General features: G+C 38.8%; 1 protein-coding gene across 10 annotated transcripts in view; it reads right to left on the bottom strand.

Annotated features, from left to right (window-relative positions):
- The window catches only part of MAPKAP1 (MAPK associated protein 1), a 270663-nt gene that overhangs the window by 120165 nt on the left and 130759 nt on the right, over window positions 1-19739 (bottom strand). For 8 of the 10 annotated variants that reach the window (XM_077967978.1, XM_015116824.3, XM_015116825.3 and 5 more), the window contains one exon: window positions 1037-1213. The exons of the other annotated variants lie outside the window; for them this stretch is intronic. In XM_077967978.1, the coding sequence (XP_077824104.1) occupies window positions 1037-1213 (177 nt within the window). The remainder of the gene's footprint in view (window positions 1-1036; window positions 1214-19739) is intronic. 10 annotated transcript variants of the gene reach the window in all.

Raw genomic sequence — 19739 nt, 5'->3', positions numbered from 1 at the left:
AACAGTGAATTTGCTGGTTACTAACAGCAGGGGGTGCCAAAGGGATCGCTATTGTTCCCAGGAGATGGCCAGGAGAAGGCCTGCTGAGGCCTAGGTTAAAAAAAGCTTATATTTGAGAGTAAAATCCAAATGCAGCAGATTTTCCCTTAACAACTGGGACATGTGGATAAAATTCAGGAGCTCTATAAACTTGAATGGATAAAAACTACATTTTAATTTTCACTAACTTCTGATATTTTACATTTCCTTGATTTACAAGTGTAGGCAACCAATCACAGTAGAATCACAGTGCCAGTGACTCTGTCATGAACAGAAGTCATAGCTAACACCACAGCACGTTACAGCTGTTGCAGATTTCTCAAATGCCATTTATGCTCATCACTGCTTTGAAACAATGGGCTTCAAGAGTTACTGTTAGGTATGCAGCTGGATCTTATTGTTTAATCTACTAGTAAAGCCACACATATTACTATATCATGAATTTGTTCAGTAATCTGATAACTTTAAATAACAGAATACTTTTATATTCCAGTGGATTTTATCTTATGCATTTACACACACTTTTCTGAGAAAGGCACAAAAAGAGTTTAAGACGTGTGCTTAGTCTCAAGGTAGGCAACTGATAGGGAAGGTCAAATTTGGTCTGAGAGAAAAGTATTTTAAGTCACAAGAGAGAAGTGGCCACAGTGCATGTTTTCATTTAGTGTGTATTCCTCGCAGAGAAGGTGCAAACCCAGAAGTTTTGCTCCTTAGGCTCCCAGTGCACCAGCGTTTCCAGAGGCCTGGCTCTGGACCTGCCGTTCAGAGATTTGCTTCACACAACAGGCCACTGCAAAGCCGTCTGTGTAGCCTAGGTGCACAGGCATGAAATACAACGTGAATGTCATCCTCAACATCTCTCTGGGAGTTATCATTATTACCACTGGACTTTCCAGATGCCAAATATCATTTATTTGATGAACGAAGCCAAAATCAGATTCAAAATGCTAGAAGGTTGGGATGACATACTGAGAGAAATAACAGAGTCAGTACTCACATTCGAACAAAGAGTGACTCTTTGGATGTCAGACCAGGAGATGAGTACTTTTCAACCAGGGCCAAAGTACTGAAGCCAAACTTATGAATGGGCTCATTGGAATCCAACGGGGGGAAATCGGTGTCTACCTCCCCATCATCCTCAGCAATATGCAGGCAGTAGGCACTGACATTGTCACTGAAAGGAAAACCAAAAAGGTGAGTGAATACCAAGGTAGCGAAGGGACAAGAAGACCAGAGAGTATGGTGCACAGCAAGCAAATTGAGGAGACTTTACCCCAAGCCTGGTGATACAGTAAAAAACCCCAAATCCTACTTCATTTGATAGAGAGAACACATATGGCAATGCAAAGGGGGAGAAAAACAGTGTGAAATGAAGGTCTTCATACTACTCTGTTCTTGCAACATTCACTGAGCCCTATTGTAGCTATGACAAAGAACCTAACCTCTTAGATCAAAGGTGAGTATCAGCCCTAACAGCAGCTTACAGCATAGTAGGGTTTAGTATCAGCCCTAACAGCAGCTTACAGCATAGTAGGGAGGAAAACTAACAAGCACTACACTAGCGACAATACAAATGTAAAAAAAAAAATAAAAATAAATAAAAAAAAAAAAAAAAAAATAAAAAATAAATAAAAAATAAAAAAAAAAAAATAAAAAAATAAAAACTATATATATATATATATAAACAGATATAAACAAAACTGTAAAGGGGGAAAGATTATTTGGCCACGGGGAAGGTGGTGGTCAGAGGCCTCTGATTTATGGTTAGGATTAAGAAAATATCTGGCCAGGCATGGTGGCTCATGCCTGTAATCCCAGCACTTTGGGAGGCTGAGGCAGGCAGATCGCTTGATCCCAGGAGTTCAAGACTAGCTGGGCAACATGGCAAAACACTGTCTCTGTTAAAAATACAAAAATTAGCCAGACATGGTGGTGAGCTACTCAGGAGGCTGAGGTGAGAGGATCACTTGAGCCTGTGAGGTCAAGGCTGCAGTGAGCTATGATGGTGCTACTTCACTCCAACCTGGGCAACAGAGTAAGACCCTGTCTCAAAAAAGTAAAATTAAAATTAAAAAAGAAAATATCTGTGCTCTAGATCAGGAGAAATACTCAAGGTAACCAAGACAATCCACACAGTTCTCCCTTCTCTAAAGAGTATCTAACTCAGTTGGTAGAATCTGCCTTCAAGCACCACAGACCCTTAGCAGAGTAAAAGCAAATGACCGGATTAATCCTGACACAGATACCTGGCCCTCTTGACTACTTCTGCACACTTCCCACTCCCCAGAATGTCCAGACAGTACTCCCAGATTGCAGCCTTGCCCAGTTTAGAATCAACACATACCCTCTTTGGGGGAAGTAAAAAGTTGATCTGTTCAAAGAGGGTGGGAAACTGTACCAACATACAGACAGTGTAAAACTGCAATCAATTCAACTTGCTGTGAAACAGCAAGCCTGCGAGCTTCAGAAGTATGCGAGCTTCAGAAGCAGGAACCCAATAGTTCACAAGGCAGTAGAATTCTAAATTCTGAAGCTTAAATTTGGAGTTTTAATTACATGATTGATGCTTAAATTAATTAATTGCAAAGTGTATGCTAATTGTTTAATTGGTTGTTTGATCTATATAGATCATTTTTTGAATTAAATGAGTTGATTTACCAAGTTTATTGATTGGATGTGACAATGAATTATTTCACTGACTACCTGATTTGCAATTTTCCCAATTAATTCACAAATCTTTAGCTGCAACTCTGCTTATTGAAAGAGAGGGAGCCTACTTTAGGTGATCTATACTCAGTGAGTCTGTCATGACTAAGAGATATTTATGATAAAAAACAGGTAATAAGGACAGATTAAAATTAATGGAACCTGTAAATTTGCTAAACGGATTGATAAGAAGAAAGTAATCTAGCTATGTTTGTCACTTTACATTACAGGTATCTGCAATGCTGTTAAGATATTTAAAATTCACCTATGAATGGCATGGGAAACTTTTGGATCTCTGCAACAGGGTACTAACTTAAACACAAAACAATTATAGAGGCAAAAGAAAGCACTTTGGATGAGGAAAATGTCATGGTATACTGGCTAAGAGAGCTCTGTGGTCAGAACGACTTCAAATTTCAGCTCCATGGCTCACGGCTATGTGATTTCAGAGAATAAGCTTCACCTCGAGTTTCAGTTTCCACTTGGGTAAAAAGGGTATAATCACCCCTTAGAGGTTGTAAAGATTAGATGAGATAATATATGTAGTGTCTGGCATGTAACGTACATAAAAAATAAATGGGAAGGTAACTATAATAAGAAAGTCATATGGAAACTAACTTATAGTTGCACCAATTCTTAAACATAAATTGTGGATGCATATTAGAGCAACAATGCAACTGAGCAGCATGTTCTATGTACACACATCTGTAACGGGAGTCAACATGTCCACTATGCTCCAGCCTTGGGGTCACTCAGCTCCCAGGATTTTATGAACAGGGCAGACGTGGATGGAACAAGCAACAGGCAGCACGGATTATTTATTGCCATGTGAATCAACCTGAGGAATGTTTGATTCTCCAGCACCACGGAGGTTCAGGGGCAAATAATAAGCCTATTGATCAAAGCAGAAAGTCCAGCAATGATATCAGAAGAATTCTGCTTTGTTAAGGGACACCCCAAATCCTCTCAAAACAAATTCAACAAATATCACAGGCTAAGATTTGAGATCCAAAAGGTTTGCTGCCAAGTGCTATTATCCTCCCCAGTTCTTAAATATGAAGTGTGAAATCACTCATTCAAAACACATCTGTAAAGTGTCCCCCTGTGCTGTGGCCTGTCCTGAGCACCAGGAAGAGAGGAAGGAAAAGAAGACTGATTCCTGCCATATTATAAAAGACTAATGGAAACCTCTTCTGGGTCATCAGTAAAGTCTAGCAGCAAATAGTGCTCCAACTCCTCTGACCCCTTAATTGAAAATCTGAGGAGCTAATGACTAAAATTCGTATTTTACACATGGACATATTGGTTCCTTTGTGCTTTTATAAAGGAATCATTAGTAAAAGAATCTACTGTTATATTTTGACTGCTAAAACTGCTTCAGGACTCCAAATTAGTACTAGTACAATACTAGCAGTATCATTAGCTACATATACTGAGTACTATGAGCCAGACACTCTGCAAAGTGGCTTAGATATATAAGATCACTGAAACTTCACATCAACTTTGTAAATGAATCATTTATTATTTCTATTTTACAAATTAGATAGCTGAGCCTCAACAGGATTAGGTGGCTTGCTCAAGATTAAACAGCATGTAAGTGACGGGGCTGAGATTCAAATCCAGGCAGCCAAGAGCTGTCCCTCTTGACCCCCACCCATTTCTCTGCCAAAGTCATGGTGTGTCAAGACTTCCCGAAGCACTTGGGAACCCAGTCATCTATGGAAATGTGACACATTTTGATGAGAAGGAGGAAACCATGACATACTACTTATTAAAAAAAAAAGATTTAGTTGAACCTCCTTACTTTTACAGATGGGAAATGGAGGCAGAGAAAAGAGGGATAACATGCTTATGATCACCCAATTAAACAGAGGCAAAGCTGGTCTCGAAAACTCTGGTCTCCCTACTTCTTGTCCATTATTCTTTAATCAAATAAAAAACTGGTGGACTTTGAAATGGGGAGAGAAAAAGAAAGGTGGCAGCTCTGGTCCCTGCCTCAGGAAATCCCCTGATACAGACATCTCAAGAGTTTACAACACAATGAAAACAGGGGCACTTCCCATGACATAGTTTGGTGGAAAGAACAGGGATTTTGCAGACACATCTGGTTTTAATGCTAACTCAAATTCTTAGACGAAATCTCTTTGAGCTCCATTTTCTTATCTGAAAAACAGCTTTCCTTGACTTCTTTAGGAGACTCGCTTGGATCTCCGAAATTCAAGCAATTCTCCTTTGTGGTCTCACAAAATTTGGTCAATATTTCTGTGTATCACTAGTCATATTGCTTTTTCCTATTTCTGCATCTGTGTTCTAAAGAGCAAGGATTCTTCTATTATCTCTCCATACTTACTAAAGAGTAAAGTGACTAGCATTTAGAAGGTACTTAACAAACATTTGTTGAATGAATGAAGATATGAACTTGTAGACTGAATCACTGTATGAAAAAAGCAAAGGGTATCATTATTATTTTTGAGACGGAGTCTTGCTCTTGTCACCCAGGCTAGAGTGCAATGAAAATGGCACGATCTCTGCTCATTGAAACCTCTGCCTCCCGGGTTCAAGCGATTCTCCTGCCTCAGCCTCCCGAGTGACTGGGATTATAGGCGCCTGCCACCACACCAGGCTAATTTTTGTATTGTTAGTAGAGACAGTGTTTCGCCATGTTGGCCAGGCTGGTCTCGAACTCCTGACCTCGTGATCCACCCGCCTTGGCCTCCCAAAGTGCTGGGATTATAGGCATGGGCCACCACGCCCAACCAGCAAAGGGTATTATTAATGAGGTATGTGTTAACGAGAAGAGGGGAAGTAATAAGCTTTTCTTTTTGTGTTCTTGCTTTTCACAGTGATATCTGTCAACCAAATAGGGCTTTCTAGGCAACGCACATGTGTCAAAGATTGTAATTCAAGACTAGAGGAGAAGGCAGCTCAGGAAGAGGTGAGGATGAAAGGGGAATTTTTATAGTCCATCAAGATACGAATACTGGCATCTCACTTTTTATGGAGAAAAAACAGTGAGAAATGATGATACTATGTAAAAATTCTCAATTGTCACACATGAAAAGACTAGAAATAAGTATACCAAATGGGTTAAGGTTATACATATATTTAAGTCACTAGCACTCTTTTCCTTCTAATTTTCTATACTTTCCAAATATCCTGAGTACAGATAACTTTTATTTTCCTTTCTTTATAAAAGATTTATTTTTGATAGGGGTAGCACATTTTTATTGTGCACAATTTAGAAATCTGAAGCAGTATGAAGAATGCAGGGAAATCTCTTAGCCTGCCACACAGAGAATCACTTGTCCTGGAGACCCTGAGCATTGTCAGCCTCACTCACGTCCCCTTGGTTCCTAAGTGGTCATTTTCTCTACCGAGTTTTGGAATTATGAAGGAAGTAACCATATCTACTGCATAAGGGTCTTGTAAGGATTGAATGATTGAATTTATTGTACAGTGCCTGCATGAAGAAAGATTCTCATTTTGCTAAGATTTCTTCTACTGCTCTTAAGCTTCTGATTATGCAGAAGCTGAATTAACTATCTCACAGTAGCATGGTAGATAGCATGAGGCAGAGAGACCTAAAAGTCCTGTTTCTGAGTCACCACCAGAGAAAGAGGAATGATCAAAAGAACAATGAACGAGTACAGGATAACTGGATCCACAGGAAGAGACTTAATTTTAGAGTTGGGTTGGCATAAAAAGAACAGTCCCTTTCACGGGACCATGAAGTCTCCAAGAGAACTGGAAGTTTGAACAATGAACGGATGCAAAATAGAGCCTGCTGCCAAAAAAGAGGTGGGGGTGGGGGGCGTACAGGGCAGAATACATATGATATATAAATCATATCTCTAAATCTTTAATGAGTACAACTTTCACTTATTCATGTTTCATCAAATGAGGTTAAAATTTTCCATTAAAAATGTATTTCATTGAATTGTTTAACCAATATTCATTTTATGTTCAAAGGCCAGTATAGCTTTCACAAAGTAACAGAAGCCTACAGCCCATATATAGATGGCATTTAATTCATATGTGAAAATTCAGGAGCATTCCAGGAATCATCCCAGATTTCTCCCAAATGTGATCTGGCATGTTCAATTTACATACTCATAAAAATTCACTCATCCTCGGAAAATGTAAAACACACTTAAGTATGATGACCAGATAGATGAATGCTCATTGTGTTTTTTTACACGAAAAATAAAAGAGCACATGATTTTTAAATGTCCAGAACTCTCATTACTTGGGCTTTGGTGTTTATTTTGATGAGACAATCAATGTTAATAGTGTATTGGGCATTAGCAAGGGAAAAAGGGTCATGAGGATTGCAGCTCAGAAGCTGATCTCTCTGAAATCAGAGAAAAGGCTTTTAAGATGATCAAGATTTCCTTTTTCCCAAAACCCTCAGGAAAGGGAGGTCCAAAAAAACCTCAGGAAGTTAGATAACTTCTGGATCCTTGGTTTCTCTCCTGCAAAAAAAGGTTATTATCTATAACTTACAGAGATGTTGTAAGGAATAAAATCATACACTTGAAGTGCTTTAGCATGTGGTGTGACACACAGTAGGCCCTCCAGTGTGTATCTACCAACCCATTACCTAGTAGTGTGGTGACTAGCAATTGGGAATTGTTGTAATGGGTTTTCTTTCTGTGTAGGTCACCGAACAAAATGTATGCAATAATTCCACATCTGTCACTTAAATAAAATAAATCAGCAGGTTGAGAAATCTAACTTGGTGATTTTTACTGAATAAAATTCTATATACAGTCAGAAGCTTGTTTTAGCAGACACCTGAAGAAGGGCCTCCTCGGCAGGGCAAGGGTAGAGAATTTCAGTCCAGATCTTTAAATGTTCCTATGTCCTCTCACCCATTCCACAAATTATTGAGTATTTGCTATGTGTTAAGCATTGTGTATGGACTGGGGAATACAAGCCCATAAAATAGACACAGTCCAGACACAAAACTATGCTACTACTACTTATAAGACTTCTTGCCGGGTGTGGTGACTCACACCTATAATTCTAGCACTTTGGGAGGTCAAGGCAGGCAGATTGCTTGAGCCCAGGAGTTTGGGACTAGCCTGGGCAACATGGTGAAACTCCATCTCTGTAAAAAATACAAAAATTAGCTGTGTGTAGTGGCACATGCTTGTAGTCCCAGCTACTCAGGAGGTGAGGTGCGAGGATAGCTTGAGCCTGGGAGGATGAGGCTGCCGTGAGCTGTGACTGCACCCCTGCAGCAGCGTGGGCAACAGACAGTGAGACACTGTCTTGAAAAAGAAAAAGAAAAAAGACTTCTTCATTCACTTGGATGTCTCTCAAGTAATCTCTGCCTTCATTATACCCAAAACTGAACTCCACTCACACTGAGAAACCTGTTTCTGTAGGATATCCCATTTCAACCCTGCCATCCACACAGTTCTTCAATGTCCATCCAGTCTTAGGCCTGTCTCTCTTTTTATTCATCCATGCTACAAGTTTTAATTAATATCTATGTACATGACTCCTAAATTCACATTTCCAGCTCATATCTCTCCCCTCTAAACTCCAGACGAGAAAATATAAGTGTCTACTTGAACACTTCGTTTGGATCTAGCAAAGCCATCTCAAACTAACAGGCAGAAAACCAAACTCCTGCTGCCCCTATCCCTCCTAGTCACACAGCAAATCCCAATGAAACCTGCTGTTCCAATGCTAGCTATTTCAGTGAAGGGCACCACAGTGTATCAAGGTGTGCGAGTATGAAACCTCTCCTCTGCCACACTCTCCATATCAAGTTCAGCCCAAGTCCTTGTGAATTCCATTTCTCAAATACTCCCAGAATCTGTCCACTTCTCTCAGTCCCCACTGTGACCCCTGCCTACCTCTCGGTCTCATTCTGTCAGAGGCGTGTGAGTCAGAGCAACTCCATCTTAAATTGAGCTGGGTAAAATGAGGCTGAAACCTACTGAGCTGCATTCCCAGACGGTTAAGGCATTCAGATGAGACAGGAGGTCAGCACAAAACACAGGTCATAAAGGCATTGCTGATAAAAGCCTGCAGTAATGGAGTCAGCTAAAACCCACCAAAACCAAAATGGCAACAAGAGTGACCTCTGGTTGTCCTCACTGCTACATTCCCACCAGCGCCATGACAATTTACAAATGCCATGACAACATCAGAAAGTTACCCTATATGGTCTAAAAAGGGGAGGCATGAATAATCCACTGTTGTTTAGCATATCATCAAGAAATAATCATAAAAATAGGCAACCAGCAGCCCTCGGGACTGCTCTGTCTATGGAGTAGCCATTCTTTTATTCCTTTTCTTTCTTAATAAACTTGTTTTCATTTTGCACTGTGGACTCGCCCTGAATTCTTTCTTGCGTGAGATCCAAGAACCCTCTCTTGGGGTCTGGATTGGGACCCTTGTCCTGTAACATCCTTCTGGCAACGACAAAAGCGACTATACTGCAGAAACCCCTGACCCAACAAAGGCTAACTTTGGGTAAGTGGTGGGGTCTGGTAACATCTTTCTCACCAACCACAAAAGGGACAATACTGAGGAGACCCTCCGATGCAAAGGAAATAGATTGGAGCACCGATTGGACGACTTTGGGTAAGTGATGGGTAAAGAATGATATTGGTAAAGAATGAGACTGGGGTAGAGGACCAACTTAGGGGAGTTAGAGTCTCTCCTAAGACAGAGTGGGTTAGAGTCCTCTCTTAATAAGAGGCAAGGACGCCTGACTGACTTTGGGTTAGAGGCCCAACTTAGGAGGGTTAAAGGCCCCTTTCGGTAAAGTCCTTGGATAAGAACAGGTTTGGCACTACGGGATGTTACCTGTTGTTCTCTTTGGATTAATCTGCCTTGCACTCTTTGCTGATGACTGTGGATGACAGGGTTAGGCATGTACAGGATCGTGGGATATAAGGAGCTTTTTCCTCCCTAAAAGGCAAAACTTGAGAGCTGATGGGACTGCTGGAAAAGGTCCCTTTGCAACCAACAAGCGGCCACCTGAACTTTTCATTGTCGGCTGCAATGAGTGGGTCTTCTATCTGGCCTTCCTAAGCTCTTCACCTTCCCACCCTGCCACAGGCAATACTTTCCTTCTGTACTTTTCCTTTCCTTTCTTTTCTGTCACTCAGGGCAACTATCCTGCCCAGCCACCACGTGTTGAAACTCTAAGTCAGAGGTTGGATTAAAGATGATGGGGCCCATCTGAGGGCAAATTTAAGCCTTGCCAGTTTGATATTGGGTGCTAAGCAGAGTGGCTAATGTCTATGTTTTATCACATGTATTTTGCTCTGGCCAGAATGAAAAAAAATAATTTTCCTTTATGATGCAGCTTGGCCCCCAGAGTGATGGTGCTGCAAGCCGGATCACTGGTGCCGCTCAGGGAAAGGGAATCCAGAGGCCTGGCATGCTGACAAAAGGGTAAGAATTTCATTCCAGTCAGATTTCTGGTTTATCCCTCTCTGCGCAAACAGTTGAATGAATGGTTTAAAAAAAAAAAAATCAGTGTTTATCTCCTCTGTAAAGCTTTGATTAATGCGAAAAAGAGTTCTAAGGCTAGTCTTAAGCTGGTATATTTTGTGCTATGAATTAGTCTTTCTGTGTCGAGGGGTACTTCAGGGTAAAACACGGGCTTAGAACACCTGTAAGCCCACTTTTCAAGACAACCCAGCAAGCTGGTCAGTAACAACCTGAATACGAGTCCCTAAAGCAAAAAAACTGGATGATGTCTCCACCTTGTTTTACGCCCTTGGGAGCTTCACCTTTTAACCATGTGGCAGTACTTTCTCCTGGTATTCACCCTCCAGGGAACAGGAATTTTAGGGTTCATGTCATAGTTAGCTCTAAAAATCATATTAAATAGTTAAAAGCCTTTGCAAGCTCAAAATGAACTACTCTAGACTCCTTCTGGGAAAGTAAATGGAGACTACCCTGTGCTATAGTTCAGTAGCTAAGGTTTTTGCACTTTCACAGTGGCGGTCCAGGTTCAATTTCCCACCTAGGAAGCAAGTTGTTTCTGGTTTAATATCTGCGTGACCTTGTCTATTCTCTTCTCCTCCACAGACTATCTTAAATTTTCCTTTCTCTAAATACTTGGGAGGTTACCTTTGGTAAAATTCAAAAGCCAGAAATATCAGCAGCTTGGCATAAGAAATTCTAAAAGCACATTATTAGAGAGTGCTACAGTTAAAATCAGTTTAATTAAAAGCGGATATTCAAGCTCTAACAGCCTGGACTCCTTGGGAAAAACAGGAGGCACCAGAGACCCTTTTCCTGGCCCTGTTCTTCCAAGAGCTCCACCCTAAAGCCAGACATCCAATTAAGAAACTTAACTGGCAAATGAAAAATCTTAAAACTACTGTATAATCTTCTTCTGTCTTTCCATGTAGCTACATATGTGTTGTATGTAATGTTTATATGAAAGAGCTCTAATTGGCTTAAACAAAAATAGCACTTAAATCAAATATTTTAAAAGCAAAATAAAAATTGTAATGCCTTTTAGTTCATGTAACTTAAGTAATCTTTGGGAAATGAAAATAGCATTAAAAATGACTGATAAAAATGTTTATAGTCTAAATTATGCAGGTCAGATATTAAGTTGGCTAAATGCTTTAAGGTCATAAACTGCTTTAACTTTTAAAAACTTTTTAATTTGCCTACCTTAAAGCCATTAAATTCTAGATAAGGCCTGGGGACATGTGGAATTAGCCATGCCCCCTAGCTATACAAAGAAGATTATGAAGAAAGATATTTGATATAAGAAAGGATCTTGTATGGTAAGTTTTTGTCCTAAAGTGAAATGACCGGTTGTTTAAAAGGAGGGAAGTTTAGGGCAAGTCAGAAAGTCCAAGAGTCTCAAATGGTCTGGGTAAGTCGTGAAACAATTTGTGAAAGGGAATTTATGCAAGAAATGTTGTACAATTCGAAGGTAGTTAGGTCTCCTAAATACTTCATAAAATGCCACTATGACTCTTACTGTACAACTTGCCTGGTTTACAGCTAGGTAAGGCCTGGGGACGTGTGGAGTTAGCCACGCCCCTAGCTATGCTGGAGAGTCAGACCTTATATGCACTTCTGCCTGGTGTGTCCTAGGCAGGCTCCACACCTAGTGCAGAATTAAAATCTCAAACTTACCAAGGTTTTCACCAAAAATAAAAGTTGCTAAGAGTTAACATTATAACATGCAATTGAAACTACTAAAACAATTTTACATGCAATGTGTAAAGAAAGAAAAACTTGTTTTTGGTGAAAGATTATAAGAAATCACGGGAATGTGAATTTTTTTTCTGCCTAAAGTATTAAAAGATTGCTTTAAGTAAGAAAAAAAAATCTAAAGGTTTAAACAAGTTGTGAAAGGTTTATAAAAAGTAATTGTAAGAGATTCTGTGTGTGAACATATTGGCTAAAGTTAAAGGGGTAATATTCAGTTTTTCCATGAATTAAATTTTAGAATAAAAGCACAACAGGTTTTTCTTAGAGCACTCATCTGCTCTTTCACACAAAAAATGTAAAGGGTTATAAATGTTTATAAGAATCTTAACTTATGGTTAAACATCAAAATTCAGTAAATATGTCTAAAAGATTTTATTAAAAATTGGGTTTCATATTAATAGTACATTAATATAAAGGTGAAATCTGGCTTATTTGGTATAAAAATCATACATTATCAAATGTAAAATGGTGTTTTGCTTTCTTTGGACTATATGTGCATAAATGTGTTATTGGTATATGTTCCAAATTATGGGAAACTCCTATAATTCTAATATAACTTAGTGTATGTAATTAATAATTATAATTGTTAGGTAAAATTTTGTGTGCCACAGAAGTAACCAAATTTCTTTATCAATTGTGGCTTTAATAGTGGCTGTCCTAAAACTTTTTATCATCTACAGACCATTGTTGTCTTGTTTTAATCCTCTTTAGAAGGTGGTTTATAATTAACTATAGAACTCTAGCAGGTGTTCTTAAATGCAGGTTTCTAATAACTTTGGAAATTGTAACATTAGAATAGAGGAAACAACTTTTAAAACTCTTATGAAGAGCTGGAATGTTCATGCATATCAAATAGAACAGGAGTTAATTGAATTAACTGGACCAATAGAAAACTAAAGTAATCTTTTTAACTTTGCTTAAATGCTGCTGATCCTGCCAGGTGCAGTGGCTCATGCCTGTAATCCTAGCACTCTGGGAGGCCGAGGCAGGTGGATCACCTGAGGTCAGGAGTTTGAGACCAGCCCGGCAAACACATGCTGAAATCCCATCTTTACTAAAAAATACAAAAATTATCCAGGTGTGGTGGTGCACGCCTGTAATCCCAGCTATTCAGGAGGCTGAGGAAGGAGAATTGCTTGAACTTGGGAGGCGGAGGTTGCAGTGAGCCGAGATCACGCCACTGCACTCCAGCCTGCTCGACGGGAGCGAGACTCTATCTCAAAAAAAAAGAAAGATGCTGCTGATCTTTTGTTTTTCAGAGTCAAGGAAACTTTTCAGTTGAGCTATTTACAGCTTTTAGCAATTAAGTAAAGTATACTCTTATAAACAAAATTTGGAGCATATTTGTTTCTCTGTTGATTTCTCCAAAATTTGGAAACTATTTGTAAGCATTCTTAATTTATGACAATATAGTTATTTGCATAAAGTGCAATAAGAATCTGTTTTCTTTTATAACAGAACACAATTGAAGACACCTGTTATTTTACCAAGGCTTTAACTGGAATGGTGTGTACAAGGTTTCTGACCTGTGATAAGTAAAGAATGTCACTTTCTAACAGGTCCAGGAGCCCCAAGTTGTCTTGGGACCCCAAGAAGAGAGGAATTTACTCAACTAATAGGTATTTGAGGGTACAAAACCATGGCTGAGCTTGGCTTTAAGAAGTCTTAACTAAGATTCTTTCTGTGGAACAGGGTTTCATCAAAGTCCATTTTACAAGAGCCTATGTGAAAAATAATTATTCTCGCTGCACTTTATACAAATAATCAGGCCAAGTGTAATAAAGTAAATCAGTCTTACTATGATTTGTCTTTAGTAAAAATGAAAAACTGGAGAATGAAATATTATGTTTCAAGAACTATGGTATACTTGCTATTAAATTCTAGTCTCATTAGTTGTTTTTAAGTTTGTTTCTGCAATTTAGGCTAACCCTGCTCCTGTGAACCAACCAGTGATCTCTGACTGCTGCTCGGAAGAAACAAGAGTGATGGGTAATGTAAAAATCTGAATCAGTATTCTAATTCTGGGCGCATTACAATCAGCTAACAATCCCGTATCAGCTTAGTTCCAACAGTTGCCCAGTTCATGTAAAGCCTTCTAATTTAGTTTACTTGGAATAACTTTACTTATTTTGCTTTACTCTTGTGGAATATATTGCTGTTATACTCTTTGTACAGGAATACAGGACAAGCTTACTGAATGTTTTCTTAAATTAAACACTTACTAATCTTCCAGATATCACTTTTTGTCAAAACTCAAGAGTTATGAATGTACCTTACTATACTGATGCCTTCTGACTGAGCTCCTCTCTACTCTGAATGCAAGAAACCCTCATAGTTAGGCAGGAATATAATAATCGCTATTCAGCCTGAAGAAGTTACAGAAGATGGATCTTCGTCCCTCTGCAACCCTTAGGATTAAAGGTTCTCTTATAAAAGGGCAGGGGGAAACGTCAGAGGTGTGTGAACCAGAGCAACAACATCTTAAATAGGAGCTGGGTAAAATGAGGCTGAAACCTATCAGGCTGCATTCCCAGACAGTTAAGGCATTCTGTGTCACAGGATGAGAGAGGAGGTCAGCACAAAATAAAGGTCATAACGACCTTGCTGACAAAACAGGTTGCAGTAAAGGAGCCGGCCAAAACCCACGCAAACCAAAATGGCAACAAGTGACCTCTGGTCATCCTCACTGCTACACTTCCACCAGTGCCACGACAGTTTCCAAATGCCATGGCAAGATCAGAAAGTTACCCTATATTGATGGTCTAAAAAGGGAAGGCATGAATAATCTACCCCTTGTTTAGCATATCAGCAAGAAATAACCATAAAAACGGGCAACCAGCAGCCCCGAGGGATTGGCTATGGAATAGCCATTCTTTTATTTCTTTACTTTCTTAACAAACTTGCTTTCATTATTTTGAACTGCAGGCTCACCCTGAACTCCTTCTTGCATGAGATCCAAAAACCCTCCTGGGGTCTGGATCAAGACCCCTGTCCTGTAACAATTCTACTCTGTTCTCCCCATTTTTTGTGCTCCAGTCACACTGGCCTTCTTTTGTTCCCTGACCACAACATGCTTCCTCCATCAATAAGGTGGCTGCCACACTGCTCCATCTGCTGGGACCGTCCCCTGACCCAGTGCCTCCTGTATCACTTTCTCGGGGAATTTATCTGTGACTTCCAGGCAAGGCTCTCATAAACAGTGTTCCTTCCCTTCAGAGCACTTAATTCAGTTTTAAAGCAAACATTATTTAAACTATTTGAATTAATTATTTTAGTTATTTGCCCACTTCCTTCAACAGACTGTGGAATTCATGAAAGTGAGACCATGCCTGGCTCTACTCACCACTGTATACCCAGCAAAATGCCTGGTATATAGCAAACACTCAATAAATATTTGTTGAATGCATGAATGAATAGAACTGATAAGTGAAATGAGCCAGTTACAAAGTGCTTTTACCCTTGATAATTTCTTCTTCCCCAACAAACTGTTCATTTTTTAGTGCAGTGATCACATTTCTCTTGTTCTCCATTTTATCCTGAATACTTAGGGTCTGAAATTCTAAAAACATTTATTAAATGAAGGAACGAAGGACTTAAGCTTCTGAGATTAAGCAGAATGTCAAGAGGAGAAGAATGAGAAAAGTATTTCTGACTACAGAAATAGCAAAAGCACTTATGGTACTGATGTTAAAAAGCTGCCAGTAAAAGAATATGATGCCTTAAGATACATGGGAGCACAGCTGGGAGTCAGAATAGGAAGGGCCACTTCAGCTACACTGTTTAGGTGAGTAGTTCTCACGATGACTCTAAGAAATATAAAGCAGAAGCAGCAACACAGAAATGGGAGAAGACACAAGTGGGCATGCAGACAGTAAAAAAGGGGACTATAAAGAACATACTCAAGAGTTCAAATAACAAAGTTGTCTGGAAATATATAATGTCAGGTCAAACACTGCTAAATACTGTCCTAAGTCCACAGGGCGTCGGAATATCATAGCATAGTAAAATTACCTGAGTCATCAAAAAAGGACTAAATTACACTACTACTGCTGAACTACTTACTAATATTGGTTGTAGTAGTAGCCGGCTGCAGTTACAGTAGTTAGCAGGAGCAGAAATGAACATTTATTGAGCAATTGCTATATATTTTCTCATTTTATTTTCATTACTACCCTGTTAGATAGTTTCCACCCTCATTTTATACATGAGAAAATCATACTACATGGGGCTTAAGTAATTCATTGAAAATCACCCTGCTAGTAAGCATTAACACCAGAATTAAAACCCAGCCTGTGGCTGTGAATCTCACACTTTCAGCCACTATGTTATATTCTGATTAAGAAGGTACAAAAAGATGTTAACACAATTTAGAGAGCTCCTATGAAGAATAACTAAAATGAAGTTTGGCCAGGCATGGTGGCTCATGCCTATGATTCTAGTACTTTGGGAGGCTGAGGCAGGATGATTGCTTTAAGCCAGGAATTCAAGACCACCCCAGGCAGCAAAGTGCTTGCAAAAAATTTGTACCACTACAAAAAATGTTAAATATTAGCCAAGTGTGGTGACATGCACCTGTAGTTCTAGCTACTTTGGAGGCAGAGGTGGGAGGATCACTTAAGCCCAGGAGTTCAAGGCTGCAGTGAACTATGATTGCACAACCACACTCCAACCTGAGCAACAGAGTGAGACCTAGTCTTAAAATAAATGAATAAAATTTGATGCTTAATGAGATAAACCCTCAAATAGCTACAAAACCCACCAACTTTCCCTAAGCAGTCTAGATAGCTGAGGTCATATCAGAATGATGCTAATCCAGAGTTATCTCCAATGCATGACTATACCTTGTCTTGTTATATACTGGACTGTCTAACAGGCGGCCATTAAAAATGGGCAAAAGATCTGAACAGCTCACCAAAGAACACAAACAGGTAACAAATAAGCATATGAAGATGCTCAACATGATGTCATTAGGGAATTACAAATTAAACAACAACATACCACTACACACCTATTAAAACAGCTAAAATTGAAAATACCGATAAAAACCAAATGCTGGTGAGGATTGGAGCAACAACTCTCATTCCTCACTGGTGGGAATGCCAAATGGTATGACCACTTTGGAAGACAGTTTGGCAGCGTCTTACATCATAGGCTTACCATACAATTTGGCAATCACACTCCTACATATTTGCCCAAATGAGCTGAAAACTTACATCCACATAAAAATCTGCACATGAATACTTATAGCGTCTTTATTCATAATTCCCAAAAATTAGAAGCAACCAAGATATCTTTCAATAGATGAATGAATAAATGAACTGTGGTAAATCCATGCAGTCGAACATTACTTAACAATAGTGAGAAATAAGTGTTACCACACAAAGGAACCTTAAATGCATACTGCTAAGTGAAAAAAGCTAGTCTGAAAAGGCTACATATGGTATGATTCCAACTAGATGGCATTCTGTAAAACGCAATACTATAGAGACAGAAAAAAAGCCAGTGGTTGCCAGCAGTGGTGGGTAGGGGTAAATAGATGGAGCACAGGACATTTTTAGGGCAGTGAAGCTATTCTGTGTGATACAACCATTAGAGCTGCACAAGAGTGAACCCTAATGTACAACTACTGACTTTTGTTAACAGTAATAATATTGGTTCATCAACTTTAACAAAGGTACCACACTAATGTAAGATATTAGTAACAGGAGTAAAATGAGGGATTGGAAGGATATATATGGGAACTCACTGTATTTTCTGTGCAAATTTTCTGTAAACCTAAAACTGCTCTAAAAAAAGTCTATTAAAAATTTTTTTAAAAACAAAGCATTAAAAAAAGATAGTCTTTATAAAATGAAAATCACTTATATGAGTCAAAAAATAAAAACCTCACAAAATTATTAACATATCTAAAACAGAAGCAAAAGTAAAAGACTGAAGAAAGAGCAAAGAAGAGCAGGAAAAAAAAAAGCTCAGATTGCTGAAATGAAGCAAACAGGCAAGACACAATCATAAACAGAACAAATAAGACCAGTTTATACTGAAGTAGAACTGATAATAAAGATATAAAACACATCAATCTTTATGTGAACTGAAATATATAAAGTGTAAACTCTTGGAATATTAGGAAAAGTTAACATAAACACACAAGAAAATGGCAACTTTAATGTATTTCTCTTAATCATCCATAGACCAAATAATCAAAAACCCTAAGATAATAGAAATAATTAATATTGACTTAATAAGTATATATTGAGGTCTATAACCTATAGAGAATAATTATTTCCAGAAACCATGGAATAGTTACCAAAAAATTATAGTATAGTAAGCATCCAAATATACATAAATCTCTTAGGGAAAAATTTTATAGTCCACATTTTCTGATCAAAATTCAATAAACAAGAATAACAAAGTCTAAATTTTAAAATTTGACCATTTAGAGATTGAAATTATTTCAGTTAGTTTCTTCCAAATGTTTTCCCCAAAATCAGTGCATCAAAACAAGCAGGAAATATGCCTAAATACCATATTCCAATCTTGCTCAAGAGTTAACAGACCTAAGAGTAAAGGAGGCCAAGAATTCCTGCCAAATTCTCCATTCCTTCACTGGGGCCAAAGTCTACTACTATAGACAGTTTACAAGGCACAGCAACAGGAGAAAAATATTCTTTTTTTTTTTTCTGAGACAAAGTTTTGCTCTTGTTGCCCAGGCTGGAGTGCAATGGTGTGCTCTTGGCTCACTGCAACCTCCACCTCCCAGGTTCAAGTGATTCTCCTGCCTTGGCCTCCCAAGTAGCTGGGATTACAGGTGCCCGCCACCACCCCTGGCTAATTTTTGTATATTTTGTAGAGACAGAGTTTCACCATGTTGACCAGGATGGTCTTGAACTTCTGACCTCAGGTGATCCACCTGCCTTGGCCTCCCAAAGTGTTGGGATTACAGGCATGAACGAATGTGCCCAGCCCGAGAACAATATTCTTAAATGGTTTTCTTGACAACCAGGCTGAAATTGGTGGGCCACTCTTCACGTGCATCCAGCAATTCCCCCTCTGTGAATGAAAAGCTCTTTCACAGGGCCAACCCACTGGAAAAGACCAAATAAGGATCTATTCCAACACTAAGTACAAACAGGCTAGAAAGAAAATACCTCACATTACACTGCCTGACAGGAGGAGATCCCAGGGATTTACTTTATAGACTGTATTACACCAAACAAACCTGAGAAATCCAATGTCACCAAGAATTGTAAAAAATTTCAAAAGACCACAGTTTAAATTTGATGTAACTGTGTAATTCGAAATATGGAACAACTATTTAAAAATGTCAACGTGGAATATAAATAAGATGTCATCTCTGAACTTCAGAGGTTTACAAATTAGTACAAGAGATAATCTCTTATTTTGTTTTTAGAATTCTACATGTAAAGAAATTGTTAATTACATTGTTTGAATCTTCCTTATCCTTAGCAATTTTGGGTTTGCTTTGTTCATCAGTGTCTGATAGGAAGGTACTGAAATGTCCTGTTTTAATTATACATTATTCAATGCCTCTTTATAATTCCCTTAATATTCTGAGACTGTTATAGATGTGTTCACAGTCAGACCTATTATCTTAGTGGATTATTCTTTATTTCATTACATAGTTTACCAAAATATCTGTATTGGTATGCTTTTGCCTTAAATTCTACTATTTGAGTTACTTCCAAACGCTCCCCTCAATCTCCATCTCCCTTGGCCAAGTGAAATTGGAGGCTCTGGCCAATGGGAAAGGACAAGACAGAATAGCC

This window comes from Macaca mulatta, chromosome 15, assembly GCF_049350105.2.
Source record: "Macaca mulatta isolate MMU2019108-1 chromosome 15, T2T-MMU8v2.0, whole genome shotgun sequence".
NCBI lineage: Eukaryota > Metazoa > Chordata > Mammalia > Primates > Cercopithecidae > Macaca > Macaca mulatta.
The sequence above is the reverse complement of the archived record's forward strand: the minus strand, read 5'-3'. Positions and strand labels throughout refer to the sequence as shown.